General features: G+C 38.2%; 1 protein-coding gene across 1 annotated transcript in view; it reads right to left on the bottom strand.

The window, feature by feature from the left end:
* The window catches only part of mfsd8l1 (major facilitator superfamily domain containing 8-like 1), a 37,903-nt gene extending 14,359 nt beyond the window's left edge, over window positions 1–23,544 (bottom strand). Inside the window, exons 1-6 of the mRNA XM_039764580.1 lie at window positions 22,987–23,544; window positions 17,606–17,791; window positions 17,412–17,474; window positions 17,200–17,319; window positions 14,761–14,840; window positions 14,391–14,625 (exon numbers count right to left, since the gene is read on the bottom strand). Of these exons, the coding sequence (XP_039620514.1) occupies window positions 14,391–14,625; window positions 14,761–14,840; window positions 17,200–17,319; window positions 17,412–17,474; window positions 17,606–17,791; window positions 22,987–23,062 (760 nt within the window). The 5' untranslated portion in view covers window positions 23,063–23,544. The remainder of the gene's footprint in view (window positions 1–14,390; window positions 14,626–14,760; window positions 14,841–17,199; window positions 17,320–17,411; window positions 17,475–17,605; window positions 17,792–22,986) is intronic.
* Between the last annotated feature and the right edge of the window lie 445 nt (window positions 23,545–23,989).

Below are 23,989 nucleotides of genomic sequence, written 5' to 3'. Positions count from 1 at the left end.
ATTCTTCACAAGATGAACACAACCTAGGGCTAATTTAGCAAAGCTAATTCACCCAGCTTGCTCGGCTTTAGACTGTACAAGTAAATAGGAACATCAAGAGGAAGCCAAGTGGACATGGGAAGAACATGTAAACTCCACATAGGGATCACTGGTTACGTGAACACCAGTCTCCTTATTGTGAAGCAGCAGTGCTATCGCTGAACCACAATCACATTTCCATTTTTCCTGAATCAATCAATCCACTTTATTTTATATAATGAATTCAAATGACACCATCACCATCAGTATGACTTAATAAAGCATACAAGAGCATAAGTTAAAAAATAAATTGAAACATGAAGCACATTCAAGAAATGATAAATTACATGAAAACAATCTTAGAGGAGCCAATGCATATGAACTCGTAGTACATTGACAGGATGTGTTAACAGTACAACTGAACCAGGATCAACACAATCTCTATCTACATGTATAAAGCACAATATCTCTTTTTTGGTTGTTTATTTAAGAATGTTCATATATAATGCAAGATGCACCTACTGTGGTTGCCATGTCTCATTGTCTGTTTGTCTGCACAGAACAACACAGGTCCCAGTTAACCAATTTTGCTTAAATGTGGCACAGTTATTCTTCAAGGGAATTTGTCAATAATGTGCACAATCTCTCTTTTTTGTTTGTTTATTTAAGAATGTTCTGTGCAGTTTTCATTGAGATGTATTAAATAGAGCATGTTACACAGAATTTTTTTAAATTTCTAAATATCAAATTAAAAAATATTAGAGATTTTTAAACGTGTCTATCTTAAAACAGTTAAACATTCTTTGGGATTTCTATTACAAATTAATTTACGGTTTCAAATTTACCTTGAAAGATGTCATTTCATCATGTTTATTTTCCTCTTTCACTCATCCAACAGCCACAACTGATGGCAAAATAGATTCCTAATACAAGTTAGTCAAACTCAGAGACAGCTGCATACACGCGTAAAAGCAGCTTGGATGACACCTCAGTTCTCCTATGGCTTAAGGGAGCTAACCATAAAAGAAAAAAAAAAGTCACCTATAAATTCATTTAGTAGGGAAAGGAATTATGTGCTGTGTTTGCGGTACGCTAAAACAACTTCGCTTTTAAACTACCTACACATTATAAGGATTCTGTATTTCAATGATACTATCATTTATCAGCAAGACTTCAGATATGCTCCCCATCACAGGCAAATGAACAAACAATTTTATCTTTAAAATTAATCAAAGATTTTACTTTCCATCACTTACTTCTTTCAAAAATTTTATGTTCAAGGCATTTGAACTACAATTAGTCAAATACCTTCGACAACTAAAAACTAACAATAAGAAACTAATCAGTGCCACTTTTACATCATTGCTTTGGAACCTGCTGTCTTTGACAGCTATTAAACCACCAAAGTCTTTCAGGGATATGATTTTAACCACATGCCATTATTAACTACTGTAAAAAAAAGCATGCATTTAATGTACTCTACAAATGCATTTAATTGCATGATCACTGTTATTATTGAATACGAAATTCATCCATTTTCCTAACTTGCTTATTCAGGGTGGGGTCAGAGGGCAGCTAGTCTATCCTAGCAATAACAGGGCACAAAGTAGGAGAACCACCTGGACAGAGCACCAGTCCATCACAGGGTGAACATGAACACACACACACAGGCCAATTTAGCAAGCCAATCCACATAACCTACAGTGGGTTTAGACCCCTTCACTTTTTTCACAATTTATTGTCTTGTGGATTTCATTTTAAATGAAGACATTTGTTATTATTGTCCATTAATCAATAACCCATAATTACAAAGTGAAAATATGTTTTCAGAGAGGTTAGCAAAGCAATTAAAATCAAGAACTGAAATCTCTAATTTATTAAGGACTTTGCAGTGGCACTCCAGATTGTGGTCAGGTGCATTCCGTTTGCCTTAAATATCCTTAAAATATGTTTAGAACTTGACTGGAGACAACCTGTGGCAAAATAAATTGGTTAAATATATAAATATATATACTGTATATATATAAAAATATATATATAAATATATATATATATAAATATATATATATAAATATATAAATATATATATATATATATAAATATATATATATATATATATATATAAATATATATATATAAAATCTATACTAATAAAAGGCAAAGCCCTCACTGACTCATCACTAATTCTCCAACTGAAATTTGCCAGGCTCATTCCTTACAGCTTACTTACAAAAGTTGGGCAGGTTTCATTTCGAAATTCTATGCGTAATGGTCATAAATGGAAGCTATTGTTCTCCATATACTGTAATGGAGTTGAGCTGGATGGCCATGTGGGGGCGGAGTTTCATGTGACATCATCACACCCCCCACGTAATCACGTGAACTGACTATCAACGCAGTATGAGAAAACCAGGAAGAGCTCAAAAAAGAGCTGGAGAAAACATGCATTATATAATTGAGAAGGCAGCGAAACAATAAGAAGCGAGCGACTGACACATACAACCATATTCATGAGTGCGGCTACTTCGGAAACAAAGCACGGTGTAAACCTACAGTTTAAATTAAGTTCATAGACAGGCTGCCGCTGGCGTTTGTAATTTAGTGCCTGCCCATATAAGGCCGTCTGTCAGCGGCATTCCAATAGAAACACTGCCGTTAAATATTCACGGGTGAAGGACTCTGCTTATGCAGAGGAAGATGAGATGGTCAGGGTGGTGTTTGGCACAAACTCATCGAAACTGCGAGAGAAACTTTTAAGCACTGGGTCTTAGCTAACATTACATACAGCCGTGGACATCACACGAGATGGCACCAGCACAGCTAGGAACCTTCAATGCATGAACACCAAGCGGCTCACGTGAACTGACGCAGTGCACAGACAAAAAGCAACAGTTGGATGCACTGAGTATGTACGTGTGCTACTCTCGCATCTCCTTGGTTTGGGACGTATGAAAAAATATACGGTTAATGCAGAATCATGTTACGTTATTTTTAAAATGTTTCCTTTTCTTAGCACAAGCACAGCTGAGAAGCTTCGATGCATGTACTCCATAACGCGTTAAAAAAAATAACGTATTTAATCACACTTTCAATTCCAAGCAAAGGGGAACTTTTGTCAATGCATGATTTCCTGGTACATCGATTACATTGATGCACACATTACAGCTACAAAAATGTTAGAGTCGGAATAAAGCGCATTCCTACGACTGATCGGAGGAAAATTTCATTTCAAAAGACTAACGAGCGAAGCCTTGATAAAAGCATGGTTTTGTGCACACTGAAAAGCAAGCAAAATTAGATGCATTACAGAAAGTGGACTTTGTGGCTCTTACTGGGGATCATTGGACTTCCGTGACCGTTAGTAATTCTAATTGCATCTAATTACAAAATGTTCAATGATCACACTGTTTTAGCCTAATGTACAAAATAATTTTGGCTAAGGTTACTCAGAGTTTAAAGATTAAGTTGGTCAAATTAACTTTTATGTTTCCGATTTATTTTTTTAAGAAGAAAAACTGCACTTTATGTTTGAAATTTTGGTTATTATTATTTAAAGACAATACCATTCTGAAAATGTACTTAAAGTACTTAAACTACCACTTTATTTTTAAGTCTGCCCAATTTTAGCCAGGGATGATATTTTTGTTTCTTTTTTGAATTGAAATGCAGTTTAAAAGCATATTTTTTTTCAGAAATTAAAAGAGCTTCAGTTTACAATATTCATGTCAATGTCTATTATTTGATTCTGTCGCCCACTAAAACCCTTTTAAATAAATAAAAAAAACATTTGCGATTTGGGGCAAATTTTCATGTGTGATTACATACAATTAATCAAGATTAATTATTACACAGCCTCTAATTAATTGGATACATTTTTTTAATCGAGTCCCACCCCTAATATATATATGTAGATATATATACAGTATATATGTACATATGTATATGTATATATGTGTGTGTGTGTGTATATATATATATATATATATATATATATATATATATATATATATATATATATATATATATATATATATATATATATATATATATATATATATATATATATATATATATATATATATATATATATATATATATATATATATATATATATATATATATATATATATATATATATATATATATATATATATGTGTCTGTGTGTGTACAAACCGGATTCCAAAAAGTTGGGACACTATACAAATCGTGAATAAAAACTGAATGCAATGATGTGGAGGTGCCAACTTCTAATATTTTATTCAGAATAGAACATAAATCACGGAACAAAAGTTTAAACTGAGAAAATGTATCATTTTAAGGGAAAAATATGTTGATTCAGAATTTCATGGTGTCAACAAATCCCAAAAAGTTGGGACAAGGCCATTTTCACCACTGTGTGGCATCTCCCCTTCTTCTTACAACACTCAACAGACGTCTGGGGACCGAGGAGACCAGTTTCTCAAGTTTAGAAATAGGAATGCTCTCCCATTCTTGTCTAATACAGGCCTCTAACTGTTCAATCGTCTTGGGCCTTCTTTGTCGCACCTTCCTCTTTATGATGCGCCAAATGTTCTCTATAGGTGAAAGATCTGGACTGCAGACTGGCCATTTCAGTACCGGATCCTTCTCCTACGCAGCCATGATGTTGTGATTGATGCAGAATGTGGTCTGGCATTATCTTGTTGAAAAATGCAGGGTCTTCCCTGAAAGAGATGACGTCTGGATGGGAGCATATGTTGTTCTAGAACCTGAATATATTTTTCTGCATTGATGGTGCCTTTCCAGACATGCAAGCTGCCCATGCCGCACACTCATGCAACCCCATACCATCAGAGATGCAGGCTTCTGAACTGAGCGTTGATAACAACTTGGGTTGTCCTTGTCCTCTTTGGTCCGGATGACATGGCGTCCCAGATTTCCAAAAGAACTTGAATCGTGACTCGCCTGACCACAGAACAGTCTTCCATTTTGCCACACTCCATTTTAAATGATCCCTGGCCCAGTGACAACGCCTGAGCTTGTGGATCTTGCTTAGAAATGGCTTCTTCTTTGCACTGTAGAGTTTCAGCTGGCAACGGCGGATGGCACGGTGGATTGTGTTCACTGACAATGGTTTCTGGAAGTATTCCTGAGCCCATTCTGTGATTTCCTTTACAGTAGCATTCCTGTTTGTGGTGCAGTGTCGTTTAAGGGCCGGAGATCACGGGCATCCAGTATGGTTTTACGGCCTTGACCCTTACGCACAGAGATTGTTCCAGATTCTCTGAATCTTCGGATGATGTTATGCACAGTTGATGATGATAGATGCAAAGTCTTTGCAATTTTTCGCTGGGTAACACCTTTCTGATATTGCTCCACTATCTTTCTGCAACATTGTGGGAATTGGTGATCCTCTACCCATCTTGGCTTCTGAGAGACACTGCCACTCTGAGAAGCTCCCCTTCTTCTTACAACACTCAACAGACGTCTGGGGACCAAGGAGACCAGTTTCTCAAGTTTAGAAATAGGAATGCTCTCCCATTCTTGTCTAATACAGGCCTCTAAACTTAAACGTTTTCAAAGTGTTCCTTTAATTTTTTTGAGCAGTTATATATATATATGCCAGCAACACTCATGACAATGACAACACAATTAAATTGACAATCATGTTACGTTATTTTCAAAATGTTTCCTTTTCTTTTTCAAAACTTCTTTAACACACTACTTCTCCGCTGCGAAGCGCGGGTATTCTGCTAGTTATATCTATCTATCTATTTATATATATATATATATATCTATATATATATATATATATATATATATATATATATATATAGTCCCACAAACTGCATTTTGGGACAAAAACAAAGCCATGAATTCCTAGGAACTTTCTGCAGACCTTTATGATGAAATTGTTGTGAAGCATAGATCAGGACAAGGTTATAAAACCATTTCTAAAGCTGTAAGTGTTCCCAGGAGCATAGTGGTCTCTATAATTGTGAAATGGAAGACATCTGAAACAAACAGGATGCTTTCCTAGAGTTAGCCAATTAGGCCAAACTGTATACCTGGGCAAGAAGGGTCTTAGTCAGGGTGGTGAGCAGAACTTTAGAATCCTCTGCGGAGATGGGAAAACCTGTTGGAAGAATGGCTATCTCAGCAGCACTCCAATCAATCAGGTGTTTATGGTAGAGTGGCTAACTTACACTTGGAGTTTGCAAAACGGCATTGAAAAGACAATGAGAGCATTAGGAAAAATAGTCTCTGGTCGGATGAGACAAAAATTGATTTCTCTGGGCAGAACTTCCAGTAATATGTCTGTGAAGACCAGACACTGCCCATAACCTGCCTAATATTATCCCTATGGCAAAGCATGGTGTAGGCAGCATCATGACATGGGGGTTCTTTGTCAATGAGAAGGACATGGAGACTGGTCAGAATTGACAGAAGGATGAATGCTGCCAAATACAGAGAGGTGCACACAACTTCAGAATGGGGCATCAGATCACTTTACAGCATGACAATGACCCAAAGCAACATTGGACTGGCTTCTGGGACAAGTCTCTGGCTGTCCTTGAGTGGCCCAGCCAAAGCCCAGACTTAAACCCCACAGAACATCTGTAGAGAAACCTCAACAAAGCAGTTTACAGGTGTTTTGCATCCCATCTAATACAGTTTGAGTGAATCAGTGAGGAAGAATTGGAGTGTAGACTGAGCATAGAGTGAATGTAGACTGATGAGCAAAAATGGCAAATATATCCATTTACTATTAAATCTATGACAAAAGTGTGTGCAGAAAGTGAAGTGGTGTGAATACTTTCTGAATACACTGAAAATGTCTTTGGACTATAGCAGGTAACCTGAGCAACCAGAGGAGAGGACATCCAAACACATGCAAACTCTAGTCTTCTTATTGTGAGGCAGCAACACCACCACTTCGCCACCCTGAATATGAACCAATATTATAAAAAAATATTTAATAAAACAAAAATGTGGCAACTGATTCTTTGATCCAGTAACCAAAAAATATAAAATGCTCCAACTGTTAAATAAATCTAAGCAAGGACCTGAATGCTCCTGAATTCTATGCCATGTGTAAATTTTCTAACTTGTTGTTCTTTCATTTATCTAGCTACAGACTTTTTGCCACACAGGTACTTCTCCCTCTAAGTCACATTATTAACATATAATTTTATTCATATCCTTCCATGGAATTGAAATGGGCAGCTAAGGAAGGCCCTCCCATAAATAGGGTGAAGGGCCATTCCTTGTGGTGGTTGGCAGGTGACTCTGCCCTTAGGGGAACCACCCACAAAGCACAGGGAATATAACCTAGGCCTTTCTCACATAACAATAAACACAAAGAAAAATATACATGATAAATAATAAAAACATAAATACAAATAAATAATGCAGAATTAGACAAAACAAACCAGAAACATGATTTGGAACTCCAGCCAGGGAAGAAATAGTGGCTGAAACATGACAAATTGCGGCATGTTCACCACATACAAGCTGGGGCATGACATAGCCAGATTGTTGCTGCAGACAACGCGTGTCATTTTAAATTCTTTCTAAAGAAGCACATTTTCACCTGTACTTGAAGGAAATGAATAGTTATAGTATGTGGCAGGAGGAGGATGTATCAGGAGGCAATTCTAATCAACAGAACAACAAATGAGAGAAAATACAGTGGTCTACACAGCCTACTGTACAATCAGATAATTACATTTTAAAGATTTATAAGGAAAGTCTGCCATGAACTAGACCTAACTACATTTGCTTTAATTTGATATCTAATGCTCAAAAGAGTGACCACTTGTAAAATGTACATTTCCGCTTTTAAAAATAGACCACAGACCGGTCAGAGTGTCCATGTGGACACCTGTGCATTGCTGAAAGTGCCTAAAATGGACATGTGAGCATCAGTACTGGACCATAAAGCAATTGAAGAAGGTGGTCTGGCCTGACAAATTATGTTTTCCTTTAGATCATATGGACTGCTGAGTGTGTGTATGTCATTTACCTGGGGAAGAGATGCCAGCAGAATACACTTTGGGAAGAAGGCAAGCTGGCAAAGGCAGCGTGATATGCTGGACAATGTTCTGCTGGGAAACCTTGGGTCCTGGCATTCATGTGGATGTTACTTTGTTATGTACCATCTATCTAATGATTGTTGTAGACCACGTGCACTCCATCAGGGTAACGGTATTTACTGATGGCAGTGGCCTCTTTCAGCAGGATAATATGCCCTGCCACACTACAGAAATTGATCAAGAATGATTTGGGGAACAACACAAACAGTCAAAGGTGTTGACTTGGCCTCTAAATTCCCCAGATCTCAATCGACCGAGCATCTGTGGGATGTGCTGGAAAACAAGTGCAATTCATGGAGGCCCTACCTAGCAGCTTACAGGACTTAAAGGATCAGCTGCAAATGCCTTTGTGCCATATACCACAGGATACCTTCAAAGGTATTGTGGAATCCATGCATTGACAAGTCAGAGTTGTTTTGGTGGTATGAGGGGGATCTACATAATAATAGGCAAATGGTTTTAATTTTATTGCTGAACTGTATATGTGTTACACAATTGTCTTTCTTGCCATCCTTTTCTTGAGCTCATATAATGCAATTCAGAGTTGTTTGGTAGCGAAGCATACATGGAGAAAAAGGGTGCAAGGCAAGAGCCAACCCCGGAATGGTGTGCCAGTCCATAAAAGAAAAGAATCAGACTCTACACTGTACATTTATTGAATTACGAGCAATAAAGTTGCATTCATTAAACAGATTCTGTTTTTGTAAAATACTAAAATCTATTCTTCCTGTTACTTTAATTCATGAACATGCTAAAAATGGTTAATAATGGCAACTCTGCATTACATTGTTATTAAACAGCCTTCTGGCTTTCAAGAATAAATTGCATATTTCAGATTCTGCCACAACATTGCAGTGGGACCTAATTCTGGACAACGAAGGAGCCATTTCAAAGCCTCTCACTGTAGTGCACTCTTTTGTATGTGCTTCAGGTCATTACCTTGCATTTCACCCTCATTTCATGGATGGATAAATGGACTGACATTGTTGTTCAGTTCTTGATGCAGGAACCCCTTCTCAAAACAAGTAATGAGCACCATGTTCAACCTTTGTGGGATGTATTCAGCTTTTCTCCAGTAATAATGCCTTTTTGACCCAAGGTTTCATATTTGACTCTTGCATTCATAGAATATTTTCATCTACATCAATTCCTAATAAGAATATGAGGAATTTTTAAATAAAAATGTTGGTATTAGCCTGCATTGGTTTCCCCTCCCTGCTTTGCCACTGATAAATGTTTTCATTTCTGATGGTGAAGTCATAAAGGCAGACTTTATCTGATGCAACTGAGACAAGCATATCTGTGGGTATTGTCCTTGGGTTACAAGGTACTTAATGAAAAATTTCACAATTTGCTTCTAGAAAGATTTGGGAAAGATAACCAGTGTTGGGGAATAATCCCATAGTTTTCAATTTGTACAATATGGCTGTGGTTGAAAGGAAGCACACCGGCTTGCAGACATCTCTGAAACCAATTTACAGACATCAATAACTATTTTCAGAAATTTCATTTTATCATGGGATATCGTACATATACCTTTGTATTGACATCTCCACTTTGAAAGTATGGGCAAAGATAGGTAAATGTATATTTGGGAGGAACGGCCAAGATCTGGCCTGAATATTGTTAATTATTTAATAATAGAAAACTATTTTAAAACTTGCATAATTCAGCTCAGGAGCATGGAACAACCACAGGCCAGCCTTGTAGCATCAGATGCAAGGAAGAAAGCAACTTTGGACAGCTTCGCCAGTCTGCCTTTGGGCCCACTTATACACACACCCAATTTTTAGTTGCTTTGATAGGAAAAAATCAGAATCACTATGGAAAAAGAAGCAAATGATGATGCACTGAAAACATGCAAATCCTATACAGTCAAAAAATGGACATGAGATTTGAACCCAGGACTTTGGATCTGTAACACAGGTCTGGTAAATACTGTTCCACTATGCTGTGACTTGTCTTCAATAATTAAAACGTAAGCAATACAATAAGTTGAGTAAAGACAAACTTACAACAGTGGATTTTATTTCCACATATGTACATGTGTGATTAAACCTTAAAAAATACAACAGTCTGTGACTAAACACCATGATCTCAGTCCCAATCATAAAGCCAGACAGAGCCAAGGATGGCAGCAATGTCCTCTTCTTCTTCCAGCTGCTCTCATTAGGGGTTGCCACAGCAGATCATCTTGTTCCATATCTTCCTGTCCTCTACATCTTGCTCTGTCACACCCACCACCTGCATGTCCTCTCTCACCACATCCATAAACCTCGTCTCAGGCCTTCCTCTTTTCCTCTTTCCTGGCAGCTCTATCTTTAACATTCTTTTCCCAATATACCCAGCATCTCTCCTCTGCACATGTCCAAACCAACGCAATCTCACCTCTCTGACTTTGTCTCCCAACCGTCCAACCTGAGCTGACCCTCTAATGTACTCATTTCTAATCCTATCCATCCTCGTCACACCCAATGCAAATCTTTAAATCTTTAACTCTGCTACCTCCAGCTCTGTCTCCTGCTTTCTGGTCAGTGCCACTGTCTCCAACCCATAGAGCAAAGCTGGTCTCACTACCGTCCTGTAGACCTTCCTTTTCACTGTTGCTGACAACCATCTGTCACAAATTACTCTTGACACTCTTCTCCACCCATTCCACCCTGCCAGCATTCTCTTTTTCACCTTTCTTCCACAATCCCCATTACTCTGTACTGTTGATCCCAAGTATTTAAACTCATCCACCTTCGCCAACTCTACTCCTCTTGCCTAATCTCATTTGTCAACCTGTCCATGACCATTGCAAATAAGAAAGGACTCAGAGATGATCCCTGATTTAATCCCACCTCCACCTTGAATGCATCTGTCACTCCTACCACAGACCTCACCGCGGTCACACTTCCCTCGTACTTATCCTGTACAACTCTTACATACTTCTCTGCCACTCCCAACTTCCTCATACAATACCACAGCTCCTCGAGTCACCCTGTCATATGCTTTCTCCAGGATCTCAAAGACACAATGCAACTCCTTCTGGCCTTCTCTATACTTCTCCATCAACACCCTCAGAGCAAACATTGCATCTGTGGTGCTCTTTCTTGGCATGAAACCATACTACTGCTCACGAATCATCACCTCCCTTCTTAATCTAGCTCCCATTACTCTTTCCCATAACTTCATGCTATGGCATATTCATTTTATCCACCTGTAGTTACTACAGCTCTACACATCCCCTTTATTCATAAACATCGGCACCAGTACACTTCTTCTCCACTCCTCAGGCTTCCTCTCACTTTCCAAAATTCCATTAAACAATCTGGTTAAAAACTCTACTGCTATCTCTCCTAAACATCTCCATGCTTCCACAGGTATGTACTATCTGGACCAATTGCCTTTCTGTTCTTCATTTTCTTTATAGCTGTCCTTACTTCCTCCTTGGTAATCTGTTGCACTTACTGATTCACTATTCCCACATCATCTTACCTTCTCACACTCTCATTCTCTTCATTCATCAGCCTCTCAAACTACTCTCTCCATCTTCTCAACACACCCTCCTTGCTTGTGAGTATGTTTCCATCTTTATCCTTTATCACCCTAACCTGCTTTACATCTTTCCCAGCTCGGTCTCTCTGTCTAGGCAATCGGTACAGGTCCTTTTCTCCCTCCTTAGTGTCCAGACTCTCTATACAACTCATCATACACCTTTTATTTAGCCCTCACTGCCTCTCTCTTCATCTTGTGCCTTATTTCCTTGTACTCTTGTCTACTTCCTGCATCTCCCTAACTATCCCACTTCTGTTTCGTCAACCTCTGTATAGTCTCCTGTACTTCCCCATTCCACCATCAGGTTTCCTTTTCCTCATTTCTCTGTCCAGATGTCACACCAAGCACCCTTCTTGCTGTCACCCTTACTACTTTTGCTGTAATTGCCCAGCTCTCTGGTAACTCTTCACTGCTACCCAGTGCCTGGCTCACCTTCTCCCTAAACTCAACCTTGCAGTCTTCCTTTTTCAACTTCCACCATTTGATCCTTGGCTCTACTCTCACTCGTCTTTTTGATCTCCAACGTCATCCTACAGACCACCATCCTATTCTGTCTAACTACACTTTTCCTGCCAGCACTTTGCAGTTTTTAATCTCCTTCAGATTGACTCTTCTGCATAGGATATAATCTGTGTGCATCTTCCTTCACTCTTGTCCGTCATCCTATGTTCCTCCCTCTTCTTAAAATATGTATTAACCACAGCCATGCCCATCCTTTCTGCAAAATCCACCATCATCTGACCTTCTTCATTCCTCTTCTTGACACTATACCTGCCCATCACCTCCTATTCTCCTATATTCCCTTCACTAACATGTCCATTGAAATCTGCTCCAATCACCACTTTCTGTCCCTTGGGTACACTGTTCATCACTTCATCCAACTCATTCCAAAAATCTTCTTTCTCCTCCATCGCACATCCAACTTGCGGGTCCTATGCACTAACAACATTCATTATCACACCTCCAATTTCCAACTTCATAATCATTACTCTGTCTGACACTTAAGAAAAAAGTCACCTTTAAACACCCCAGTGCAGTAATTATTCCTTTATATGTTCACTGATCACAATTCATTTCAGTACAAGATATTAGCAAAACATAAATCACTGACCTTAAGGAAAACTACGAATAAGTCTGTTGGTTAGTCTTTGCTTACATCCTGAACATAACTGGAGGGTCATCAATGAGTCTGCCAGCTTTCTGCCAGTCTTTAAATCATGAACATGAATGATGCCCTATTTAATTCTATAACTTTAATGATCCCTTACCCTACACAATATAAGCATATTATTTGGGGATATTGTTTAGTAAAATAAATAGAGCCCTCAAAAGAAAAAAAAATAGTATTTAATTTTAAACGTTATAAAAAAGACACTCAGTTTTACTAAGTGTTCTTTGATGTAATTTTGTTTGGTAGAGGGGCAGTGCCACACTGCAATGTACAGCAGAGGATTGCTTAAGATCGGCTATGAATACAGTTACTTGAATACTTAGAAGAAGATGTGGTACCTCATCAATCAAGGAATTTCAGTAAATCTTGGAATTTTATTTAGCATTTTCAAGTAGAAGCTTAAATTAAAGCAATTTTCAGACTGATCCATTACATTTTACTGTTATAAGTTCACATTTAAAAAGGATTCAGTTTCATGTTGAACAGAATATGAACATTTACCTATTTTTGGTTTCAAGTGGAACTTGGACCAAATTGATAAATGACATCAGTTTCACCCCTAAATCAAACATTAATTTTAGATGTCCTGCATCACTTAAAACCCTCAAGTACTGGGAATAGGTTGTGGATGGAAAATGGTTATCTGGGCAGTAATGAACCAATCACAGGCAAGATTCACAAGAAAATAATGAGATTCATACATTTTTAGCAAGCTACATGGAAAAAACAAGGCTCATTCCCCTTGTGGCATGGCATGAAATCTGGAGCTCTTGAAAAATGGCAGATTCCATCTGCTGAATTGGTAATTCCAAAATCCCATGTGGAGAGATCCTAATCTGAAAATTTTGTTTGACAAAAAGAGAACCACAGTTTTCCATTTAGCAAAATCCTTATTATGACTATGCAAAGAGTAGTTTTTGTCACACTTTAGCTGACAAAATACATTCATCCAATTCTAAATCTCCGATTTTTAGGTGAGGATCTAGGACAGGCAACATCCCAGACCCCAAGTCCAACTTAAAGAAATCAGTAGTTAGAAGACTATCTGAAAAAAAAAATCACATCTCAAATTTAGCGTCACTAATCAATTTGCAAACCAAGCACATTTTGCTTCTCTTATCCTCTGGCAGACGAGCCTTTCTCATCTTGGCAAGGCTCTGCTGTGATGTCTGCTCAAGATCACAGTCAAAACCAAATGCTAAAAATGCTAATTTAATCCACAATATGTCTTAGCCATTATGTGTTTGGATATAAAAGTGAATTTTTTTTTTTGGGCAGGGGTGTAGGGCATAGTTTAAAATTTTCCACCCGTGACCCAAACTTTAATCAATCACCTTGCAGGTCAGTTGTTTCTTTCTGGTGCCAAATATCACAAACCTGCATCTTGTTACAGATGTCTAGTTACACATAAATTGGGAATGCTGAAGTGCTCAGTACCAAAAAAAAAAAAAAAAAAAAAAACCTTCCTGGAGCCATTCTGCCCTCTTGTGGACAACAAGGTAAACGTGCGTCATTCAAGGAGGAAAATTCACAGAGAACTAGAACTTATACATGGTAACCAATCTATAAAATTGTCATCACTAACCTTTACGTGCACTGAAGTTATGGAAGGGAGACTGTATGTGAACATCAGTGGGGCTCTCATGCCCCTCGGTGGAAGTTTGATCACAGTTAATGCTTCTATAAGTCTCTGGGTCACAAGACTGGACAAGGGGCTTATTTTCTTCATCCTTCCCATTTTCATCCTTTCGTGGGGGGAGGTCCCAGTATAGGAGGGCCACCACCACCTGAAGTAGCAGCCACATGAGACACATGAAGAGCTACAAGACAAAAAAAGTAATGATGCACTAGGGAATTATGGGGAACAGCTGTGCACCGTTCACCCCTTGACATATGAACTGTACACAATATAACTGGTAAAGTGTGTAGCCAAAATGATCCAGCCAAAGTCTTACCCCAGGAGACGTGTATTTGTTCACTTGAAATGGACCCAACTTGAAGTCACACAGACGCAGGAAGAGATTGAATGCTGGACCTGTGGAGCAGAGACAGAGACATCTGAAGATTACCTGGTGCTGAAACCCACATGAGAGCACTTAAAGTGTGTCATTCTTTTCCATCTACTACATCTTTATCTCTTATAACATCCAAAGTACAAGCACACACTATTAAAGTCAAGTTTGAAAGTTTGTAAACCCATTTCAAATTTTGAGATTTTTGTTCTCTTTTTTAAAAAACACAAAGTAAATATTGAATAATTAATAAAGAAATTGCTTGGATACAAAAATACATGAACCTTTAGTTCTATGACTATCATCAAGATAAAGCAGGATCAAGTGGGTCAATGACAGAGTGTTAACTAATTAAGTGGACTAACTAATGAAATCAATGATTTAAATCATTAGTGTGAGTAAAGAGCAAACATACAATTACAGGAAAGCAAGTCAATTATTCTTCATGCATCAAACTAAGGACATATTGTCAAAACTAATGAAAAAAATAAAATACTGGATATTCATTGATCTGAACAGGGTTATGAAGTTATTTAAAAATTCTATGAGATCACTGTTAGGTGTAGAGCACTTAAAGCAAGTAGTGGATTTCCTTCTAAAATTTCACCCGTGGTGAGAATCAGAAAAATAAAAGAGTAAATGGAAATCCAAAAAAACAGTATATTATGACATCTACAGTACAAACCTCCCCTGCTTCTGGATTAATAACAAGAACAACCACCCTGAACAGAAATATCTTCAGTGGAAGAGATGCCAGAAAGCCACTTCTGTTGAAAAAGAAGAAAGCTGCCTATCAGATGTTTGCTAGAAACCACATGAACCGCATTGTAAATATGTTCCCAAAGGCAGAGAAATCCAAAATTTAAGTATTTGAGTACAACAGGAGGGTTCATGTTCCAGGAGAAGCCAAGCCAGTTTATCACCAAGAAAACCTTGTCACTACTGTCAAGTATGGTGGTGGGAATATCCTTGAATGGGACATTTTTTAATCTATCATTGGATAACAGAATATCATTGAAGAAATCATGAATTCTGAGAAATATAAAGTAAATATAAAATGTCAGGGCATCGGTTTGAAAGCTAGACACAAAGTGGATATTTCTACAAGACAATCATCTTAAATATTTAATTAAGTCCCCTGAAAAATTGCTTAAGAGAACAGAGTTCCCTTGTCCTGAAATAATCAGGAATGGCCAAGTCGAAGCACAGGTGTCAGTCCTATTGAAATTCTGAGGCAGTGTGACGAGAGATATTCATATAAAAGATCCTTCAAAACTCACAGATCTGGAGGAATTTTGTAAAGAAGAGTGGAAGAATCCCTCCAACAAAATGTCAGAGACTGATTATTAGTTGTAAGTGGTGACTACTGCTACCAAAGGAGGTGCTACAAGCTATTGTCGGAAAAGAAACCCCTCACTTTTGCACACAAGGAAATGTACCAAGCGATATTTTAAATATCACAGTCTAATAATCTGCGTCCAGTTCTCTCTATGTGTGGGAGGTTTATACATACAATACAAGGTGAGACACAAAAATAACTGGACTGGGCTTGGGCTTTCCTGGACAAGCATCTGGAGGTCAGCCGGACATGAATCATAGAACTATATTCCATCCTACATGCCCACTCAAACCACCGACTGGCTAGGTATATCCTGTGAATAGCCAACCCAGTCAATATTTGCACAACAAACACTACATGAATTGCTGCGATAATGTCAGGTCGAAAAAAATCAAAGAGGGAATCAACATCAAATTTCTTGCGAATTTTCTCTTTTCCCGTAAAGCAGTTTTTGACTGACAAAAATATTCTTGTCCTCAATCATCCTCCCAATTCACCCAGTTTAGCTCCCTGTGATTTTTACTTGTTCCCAACAATCATAAGTGACCTTTAGGGAACACATTTTTCTTCAATGGATGAAGTGAAGACAAAAACGGCAAGCCTATTGAAGAGCCTCAAGCAAGAAGACTTCCAGCACTGTTTGAATTAATGGAAGATGCGTATGCAGCAGTGTAGAGATCGGGAGGGGGAGCATATAGAAGATGACAATGTTTAGAATGCTGTAATTCATCAATAAATATATATTTTTTTACTATTCCAGTTATTTTTGTGTCTCACCTCATATATTAATTAAGAGTTCAGGTTCATATAATATTTCTATGATATTTAAAACAATGAATACTTTGATGGGTTCACAAACTTTCAAGCATGGCTGCACCTTCTGAGTAAGGTCCTACATAGAATAAGACTGGTCATTCGTCATGGTAGCTTGCTAGTATGACAATATGAACACAGTTTCCAGGAGTGCATGCAGGTTTACGTTCACAAAAAACAACTGGGTGCCATGAACATTACTAAAGACGTTGTGTCAGCACAGAACTGACCAATAAGTAGTCCAGTCTGCCTGCAGGCCATAACAGCAGCAAATACAGCAGAACGGTCCACTGGTGCAGTGGCTCGGGTCAGATAGCCAAAAATGGAGGCCCCTGCTCCAGTCCCAATACCTGTAGGTATGAACAAAAAGACTAGGTGAATGCAGTCTGTTTACCAAAGTGCAACAAAGGGCCATCCATAGGCAAACTTCAGATTCTCTCACCTGCAACTAATCGGCTGGACAGCAGAAGCCACTTGGAAGTTCCCATGAAATACATAAAGTTACCTGAAGGATAGAAACCAGTCTTATCCATATGGAAAATGCCATTTAGGCTACTTGTTCAACATTCGCCACTAATACTCCAGTTAAGAAAAAAAAAAACACTCAATGTCAAACATGACACAAGGTCAACTCACCTGAAATTTCAAATAAGTTGGCGAACAAGATAACTGCCTTGGTCTTGTGAGTCCGGTCAGACCAATGTCCAAACAAAGGTCCAGCCAGCAGTCCAGTCAGGCTGAATGCGGAGAGACCCAGCCCCAGAAAATAAGGCTGTGCATGCAGAGTCTGCAGGTACATCCAGATAGTAGGCAATATCACAGCTGGAACGAGAGGGAGCAAATCAATCAACTTTATTTCTTTTCAACATCTTCCACATCAAACATCATTACAAAATGCTTCACAATACATGCACCACAATAACAACACATCCAAGCTTTCTCTGTATAGTGGTAGAAAGCTACAGTCTGTTTCCAAGCTCAAAGTGGAGTAATGTAGAATTGAGGAAAAGAATGACCATTCAGAAAATTACTCTTCTGAGCTCGGACTGCCCACACGTGGTAAAGAAGGTCATTTCAAGAAGCGGCAACTATTAACTTTTTGCTAGTTTTAGAGATTGATCAAAGTCAAATAAAATCTCTTTACCAAAACAAAGTTTCATTTTAATGCATTTTGGTCCAATCCATCATTATAAAGTGCTCTTATTTAAAGAAAACTAGGGGGCTCTGCCCCATGCTCGCTTCGCTCGCCAACCCCTGTGTTTGTTTAATCGGATATACAATTTTAAAAAAGTTTCTTTCTCTTTGGAATCGTTGCTTTAACTGTTGCAGGACCACAAATTCTCATAGCATATGGTCCATTATTGTGTAAATCCACATTTTGTGCATTGAATGATATGAAGGCGAAAAGACTTTGTTTTCCACTGTTTGCCTTTTATTTCTGACCTCGCTTTGTGCTGCTATTTTTTCAATTACACCTGGTTCCGATGATGAACCACCTTTTATTTGTGCTAATGTGATCTTTACTATCTTTTGTTTTGATACTGTAGCGGCTGACGTAATAAAAGTGTCACAAAAGTTCTGCTTGAACAATCGCCGACTGCGTAACCCCAAACACAACTTTCTAGCACCCTCTCCAACCCCTCTTCCCCTGGGTCTCGCACCCCCTTACTGCATCAATCAGTACCCCGCTATCAGTCTTCCGTGCTGTACTCCGCCCTCCCTCAATCGGACGTAACAGTCACTTAAAACAAAAAAGGCTTCAACCTGGCTGGGACATTACAATACTTTCGAATGTTACTGCTTTTACTTTAAAGCTTCATTAAAAACAATGTTTGGAATTACCTTCTCTTCAAGATCGTAGTGAATTTTGATTCTGTCTTTGGAGACACATTGTGACAACGCACCCTGCCCATATACATAAGAATACTTTTTTTCTTTGTGCTTTTGCTGTAGTTAATAGAATTGTTTACGATACCACCACTTCAAGGCATGCTCTTGAATTTAGGAATGTTTTTCCTCTTCTCTTTGTTTCCACTTCCCTCATGGTGTTTTTATGAAATGTTGGCACAACATACATCGGAGGGAGTTAGAATACAACCACGTGCAGGAAGTAGAAGATGAATGTTTGTCAAGAAGCTCTTCTAGGGCACAATTTAGCATACTGGGACTCCTCAGAGGTGGCAAACATGTTAAATCCAGATCTCAAATAGGACTGGGCTCTCAAAGACTAAAATTATCAAAGTTTTTTTTTTCACTGCTATTTATTGTTGAGGGATAATGTCAGAATGAACAGCTTAGCAGTGTATTACTATATTTCTACCTACTGGACTGGGTGAATAAAGGCAATATTGAATAATATACAAAAGTCAACAAACAAGTCCTGAAGAATTCAATTAGGCAAAAGAACTGTTTACTTTTCAAAAAGGTTAAAATGTAAAGAAAGTCTTTCTTCTATAAAAACTTTTCATGGAACTTTCTGTTCTCCCCTCAACTGATTAGTCAAACATTTATGCACCGATTCCTTATTGAGACACACTAATTTTAACACTGGGTCAAGGGAGGTTGAAGCCTATCCTGGCAAGAGTTAAACTTGAATGAAGCACAGGCGGTAAGTATGCGCACTCAAGTGCTTATGACATTCATTATTACTAGGAAGATTCAGAAGGACCATCCTAAAGATGTGGAAGGAAACCTGAGAGCCCCGTGGAAACCCATACACCCATGGGAATAATGGTCAAGTTCCATGTAGACAGTAAATAGCCATTGATTCAAATCTTGTCTCCAGAGCAAACTACTATGTTACCATGTCACATCATGTCTAAAGATACAGTATGTCACACTACACCACATCTTGTTCCAGCATTTCCAATTAGTTTTTTCCATAATCCAAGCAATTCTGGGCATGACCTCTTTGGGCAGGTATAAGCTAGTTTCTCTCTTGCCCACTTTTGTTTTCTCCTCTTTTAATACCAACAAATCAGAAGAGGGCATGCATCTAATTGCAAGAATATGCTGGACATGATATAGAAGGGGAGAGTGGACTAAGAATAAAACAAATTAGTTTCCCAGTATGACCCCATGATCAATTCTTCTTTAAGACTAACAGGAAAATAACTGTGACCAACTGATCACTTGCTCATTTTATAGCTGGTGCCACAGTTCAATAGTGATGTCCAGTGCATTCCAACAGTTGACAATCTGCATGTGAGTGGTATGACATCTTGATCACAGGAAGTAGTACCAAAAATAAATAAATCAATTGCTCTGTATGCAGTATATGCATGCAAGAAGATAAAAAAGGACATTCATTAAAGCAAATTTGAAATGTGCCTAAATTGTTTTGTAACAAACAGAAAGCTTCACTGTACAGTATTTCCTCTTAAGCATGGTCTATGTTGCTATACCCTGTGCCAGAAATAATTTTTTTTTAGTCTGCCAGCAGTCATGCTGGCCACAGATAAAGCCAGCTTTTTTGTAATGTCACATTGTTTTCAGAAGACAGTGGAAATCTGTTCTCAACAGGGCTGGTGCAGTGTGGCTCATGATGGAGAATGCTTTAAACTCATTTTTTATAGCACAGTAGGCATCTACAATGAAAAATGCATAATTTAAATATATTATTAGGGTTGTCTTTTAATGACAAATGTTAATGTTTTCTTTATTTTTACAGTAAATTAGAGCAAAGTTTCTTGGTTGAGGTAGTTATACTAACTAATCTTGGTGCTGGATGCAATGTGTAACACGAATTTCGCTGTACATGTGGCAATAATGACCTTATAAACCTAAAAATGTAGTGGAGTCATTACCCAGCATCCAACTGTTAGTCTTACAATACATTATTTCTTCCTGTTTGTTTCACCACACATACTGTGTTATTCCATTTACTTATAAAACAGACATTTGCCTGGATTTACATTTTTACCTTCTGGCACAAACAGTCTGCTGCATTTCTGATCATCGTTGGGATTCCTTCTTTAATATATAGAATCAGGTGAATCAATGATTTTCTAAATGTTAAATATACTTTGTCATTTTGTATGACATACAGTAGCTTTATAAACAACTTTAGCAGGTGTTGTCACTGAAGTTGGAATGAATGAAGTACTAAGGCTCAAGTGTCTGAAAACAAACATGAAATAAAGGAACCTCTTTGTACTCACTATTGATTTAGATGATCTTAAGAGGGGTCATATACTGATGTAGTTATTGTAGTGGAGGACACGTCACCTCAATTAGGAGGTGCAAATGTTTTTTTCAGCAATGTACATTTTATGTTTTAGTATTCAGCATTCTGGTCTATCATTGTTCATTTAGTCTTTATTGCTCATTATTTAGCAAAATTTTCATTTTATCAGTAAATAAAGAAGCAAGCAAATTAATCTCTTGGGGTAGCACAGCACTGGGTTGGTAACTGCTGCTGCTTCATAAATCATGTGTGTGTGTGTGTGTGTATATATATGTATATATATATATATATATATATATATACACACACACACATATATATACACACACATACACATTATGACTCTCTAAATGCCACGTCTCTAAAAGGGAACACTGCCATTACTCCTTGGCATCCATCTAACTCACCTGTGAAGTGTCTGGTTACCTACAGTCAAATGCATTTATAAATTTGGCATTCTTATCATTTAGCATAGATATTTGAACTGTAATAATACTTTAAAATAAATACACTTAAGGTGACAAGTGTACGGAATTGTCTCCCACTAAAAATATGTTGGCATTTGGCTTGATGATAAACTTTTAAATGATATGATGGAAAATAAAAAACTAAGGGTGAAATTAGGTTATTTATGCAAAAAACAGGCTTGTCTGCCTATGTTTTGTAGGACGAATGTTGTGCTATGTTTCATTTGATCCTCATCTATGGTGATGTCATTTATTGATATGGTGCCTCTTCTGTACTTAAACATCTTGATGTGGTTTGTCACTCAGTTCTTTTAAAACTGGTTATAAATAAGCTGCTCACCATTGTGATTTATACAAAAATGTGGAATGACATACTCTCTGTGACAGAAAAGTCTGATATTGTTAGTTGTTTTATTTACAAAACCATTCATGCTAAAGAGCCCTCACATAATTATTGTCTTTGACACATTTCTAAGATTTTTGTTTACAATCCTCATGTCATGCAATTAACTGCTGCTTTCCTCAAATTTACTCTGATCTGGGAAAGACATACTATGTAACTTGCAGCATTCTAACATTTTTTTGCTGTCAGTTGCTTTTACTCATTTATGTAACTCCATTGAAAATTAAGGTTTTTCTTATTGTGCATTTTCAAAGATTTTAATAATGGTAGGAAACGTGACAAGCCATTACTATTACTTTTGACAGTAAGCACAGACCCCATCCCACCCTCCTAACCCCCAAACCCGAAATAAGAAAGTGTGGCGTTTGTCAAAGACAACGGCCTTTGTGATGATGAGATGTAACAGTGCGAATCAGGTTACTTCTTCTGTTGGTTTCCCTGGCTAACTAATTAATCTTGTCTAAATGCAGGACACAGTTTCTGCCTGAGCTTGTTTACAGTAACATACAGTAACTGGTTCAAGAAGTCAGAGAATTACTTTTAACCAGTTATGAATTGCACAAAGTGAGCATCCTTGATTATTTTTTTAAACTTTACAACAAAATATTAAAGTTTCTAATTTTATATAGGGTCAACAGACAGTTTGAACGTAAAGGTATGTTTGAGCGGAGGCGGGAGAGTCCTGGATGCTCGATTTAGTGGAGTAAAACGCTAACTGGAGTATGGGGGTGAAGGGGAATGTGTGTGTTTGACAGGGGGCAGTGCAGTAATAGGAACTATATGTCTAATTATTTAGTGTATTTATTTTCTGAGCCTTCTTTTACTGGGCAGCTATCCAAGTCAGTACCCAGCTGAGTTGTGAAGGATCATAAGCTTAAATTGCCAGATACACTCAGCCACCTGCATTTACTTGAGGAAGATCGACTTAGATCTTCTTAATCAACTAAATAAAAACGCTTACCGTATTCAATCCCGCTAAAGAGAAAAATTAATCCGATGGCGATATTGGTGCATTTTCTCTTTTTCATCAAATTCATTTTTCCCCTTTGTGAATGGAAAAAATAATATTATTCGGTCACAGCTTGAACACTTTCAGGTGACCAATCGCCTTGCTGGTCTGTCTTTTCAGCACCTTCCTTTTCTTCCACTGCCGTTCACTTTTCTTCAGGCAATTTTCCTATCACACCCTTCGCTCCTTTCCTGGCGATTCCCTTTCCCGTTGCTGGCCCTATTCTTTGTGTAACTCCTCAGTCAGTGACGGCCTCTTTGACCGCTTCTCCCCGGATCGCTCTCTATTCCCGCGGCTAGTGACTCCGCGCCGTTCTTCGCGTGTCTTCTCGCGTAGCCACCGATTTTCTAGATGTCTTCTTTCAGCTATGCGTTTCCTTGTCAATCTTTCCCAGACATCTCAAGAAAGACCCAGCTTCTCCACATTATTCTAAAGCACCAAAACCCGGCTACTTGCCGGGTTTCCACAACTCGGCATAAAGGGCTTCGCTATTTGGACCTGTACAGGTGACTGGTGGTGGGCGGAGAGAAGGACACCGGTGGAAGCTCCGCCCACAAAATTGCGTTCATGTTGTTTGGTACTGCTGTGACCTTCAGTTTTAGTCTTGGATTATCTTTGCTTATTAACGGAGAAATGTGACAGATACTATATGTGGACAGTCATAAAGTGAATAACCTACGGTGTGCATGTTTTGTTAACGACGGACCTCACCAGTTATCGATGGCTTGGGGCTTGGATTCTATGGATCAGACCTCGGTCTCCCAACAGAATACAAATTAAGTGCAGCCTTATTTTGATTTATCTTTGGGCCACCTGCCCCTGCCTACCGTCACTCTGTCTTTGCTGTAAGGTCCACGTGGCTGTTATTTTCATAGTCAAATTAAAATCTTTGCGGTATGAGATTGTTGGCCACTAGGATTTCATAACACTCTCTTCAAAAAGGCATACTAGGTAA

The sequence above is a fragment of the Polypterus senegalus genome, chromosome 1 (genome assembly GCF_016835505.1).
Source record: "Polypterus senegalus isolate Bchr_013 chromosome 1, ASM1683550v1, whole genome shotgun sequence".
NCBI lineage: Eukaryota > Metazoa > Chordata > Cladistia > Polypteriformes > Polypteridae > Polypterus > Polypterus senegalus.
Note: the sequence above shows the minus strand (reverse complement) of the source record. Positions and strands in the feature narration are given on the sequence as shown.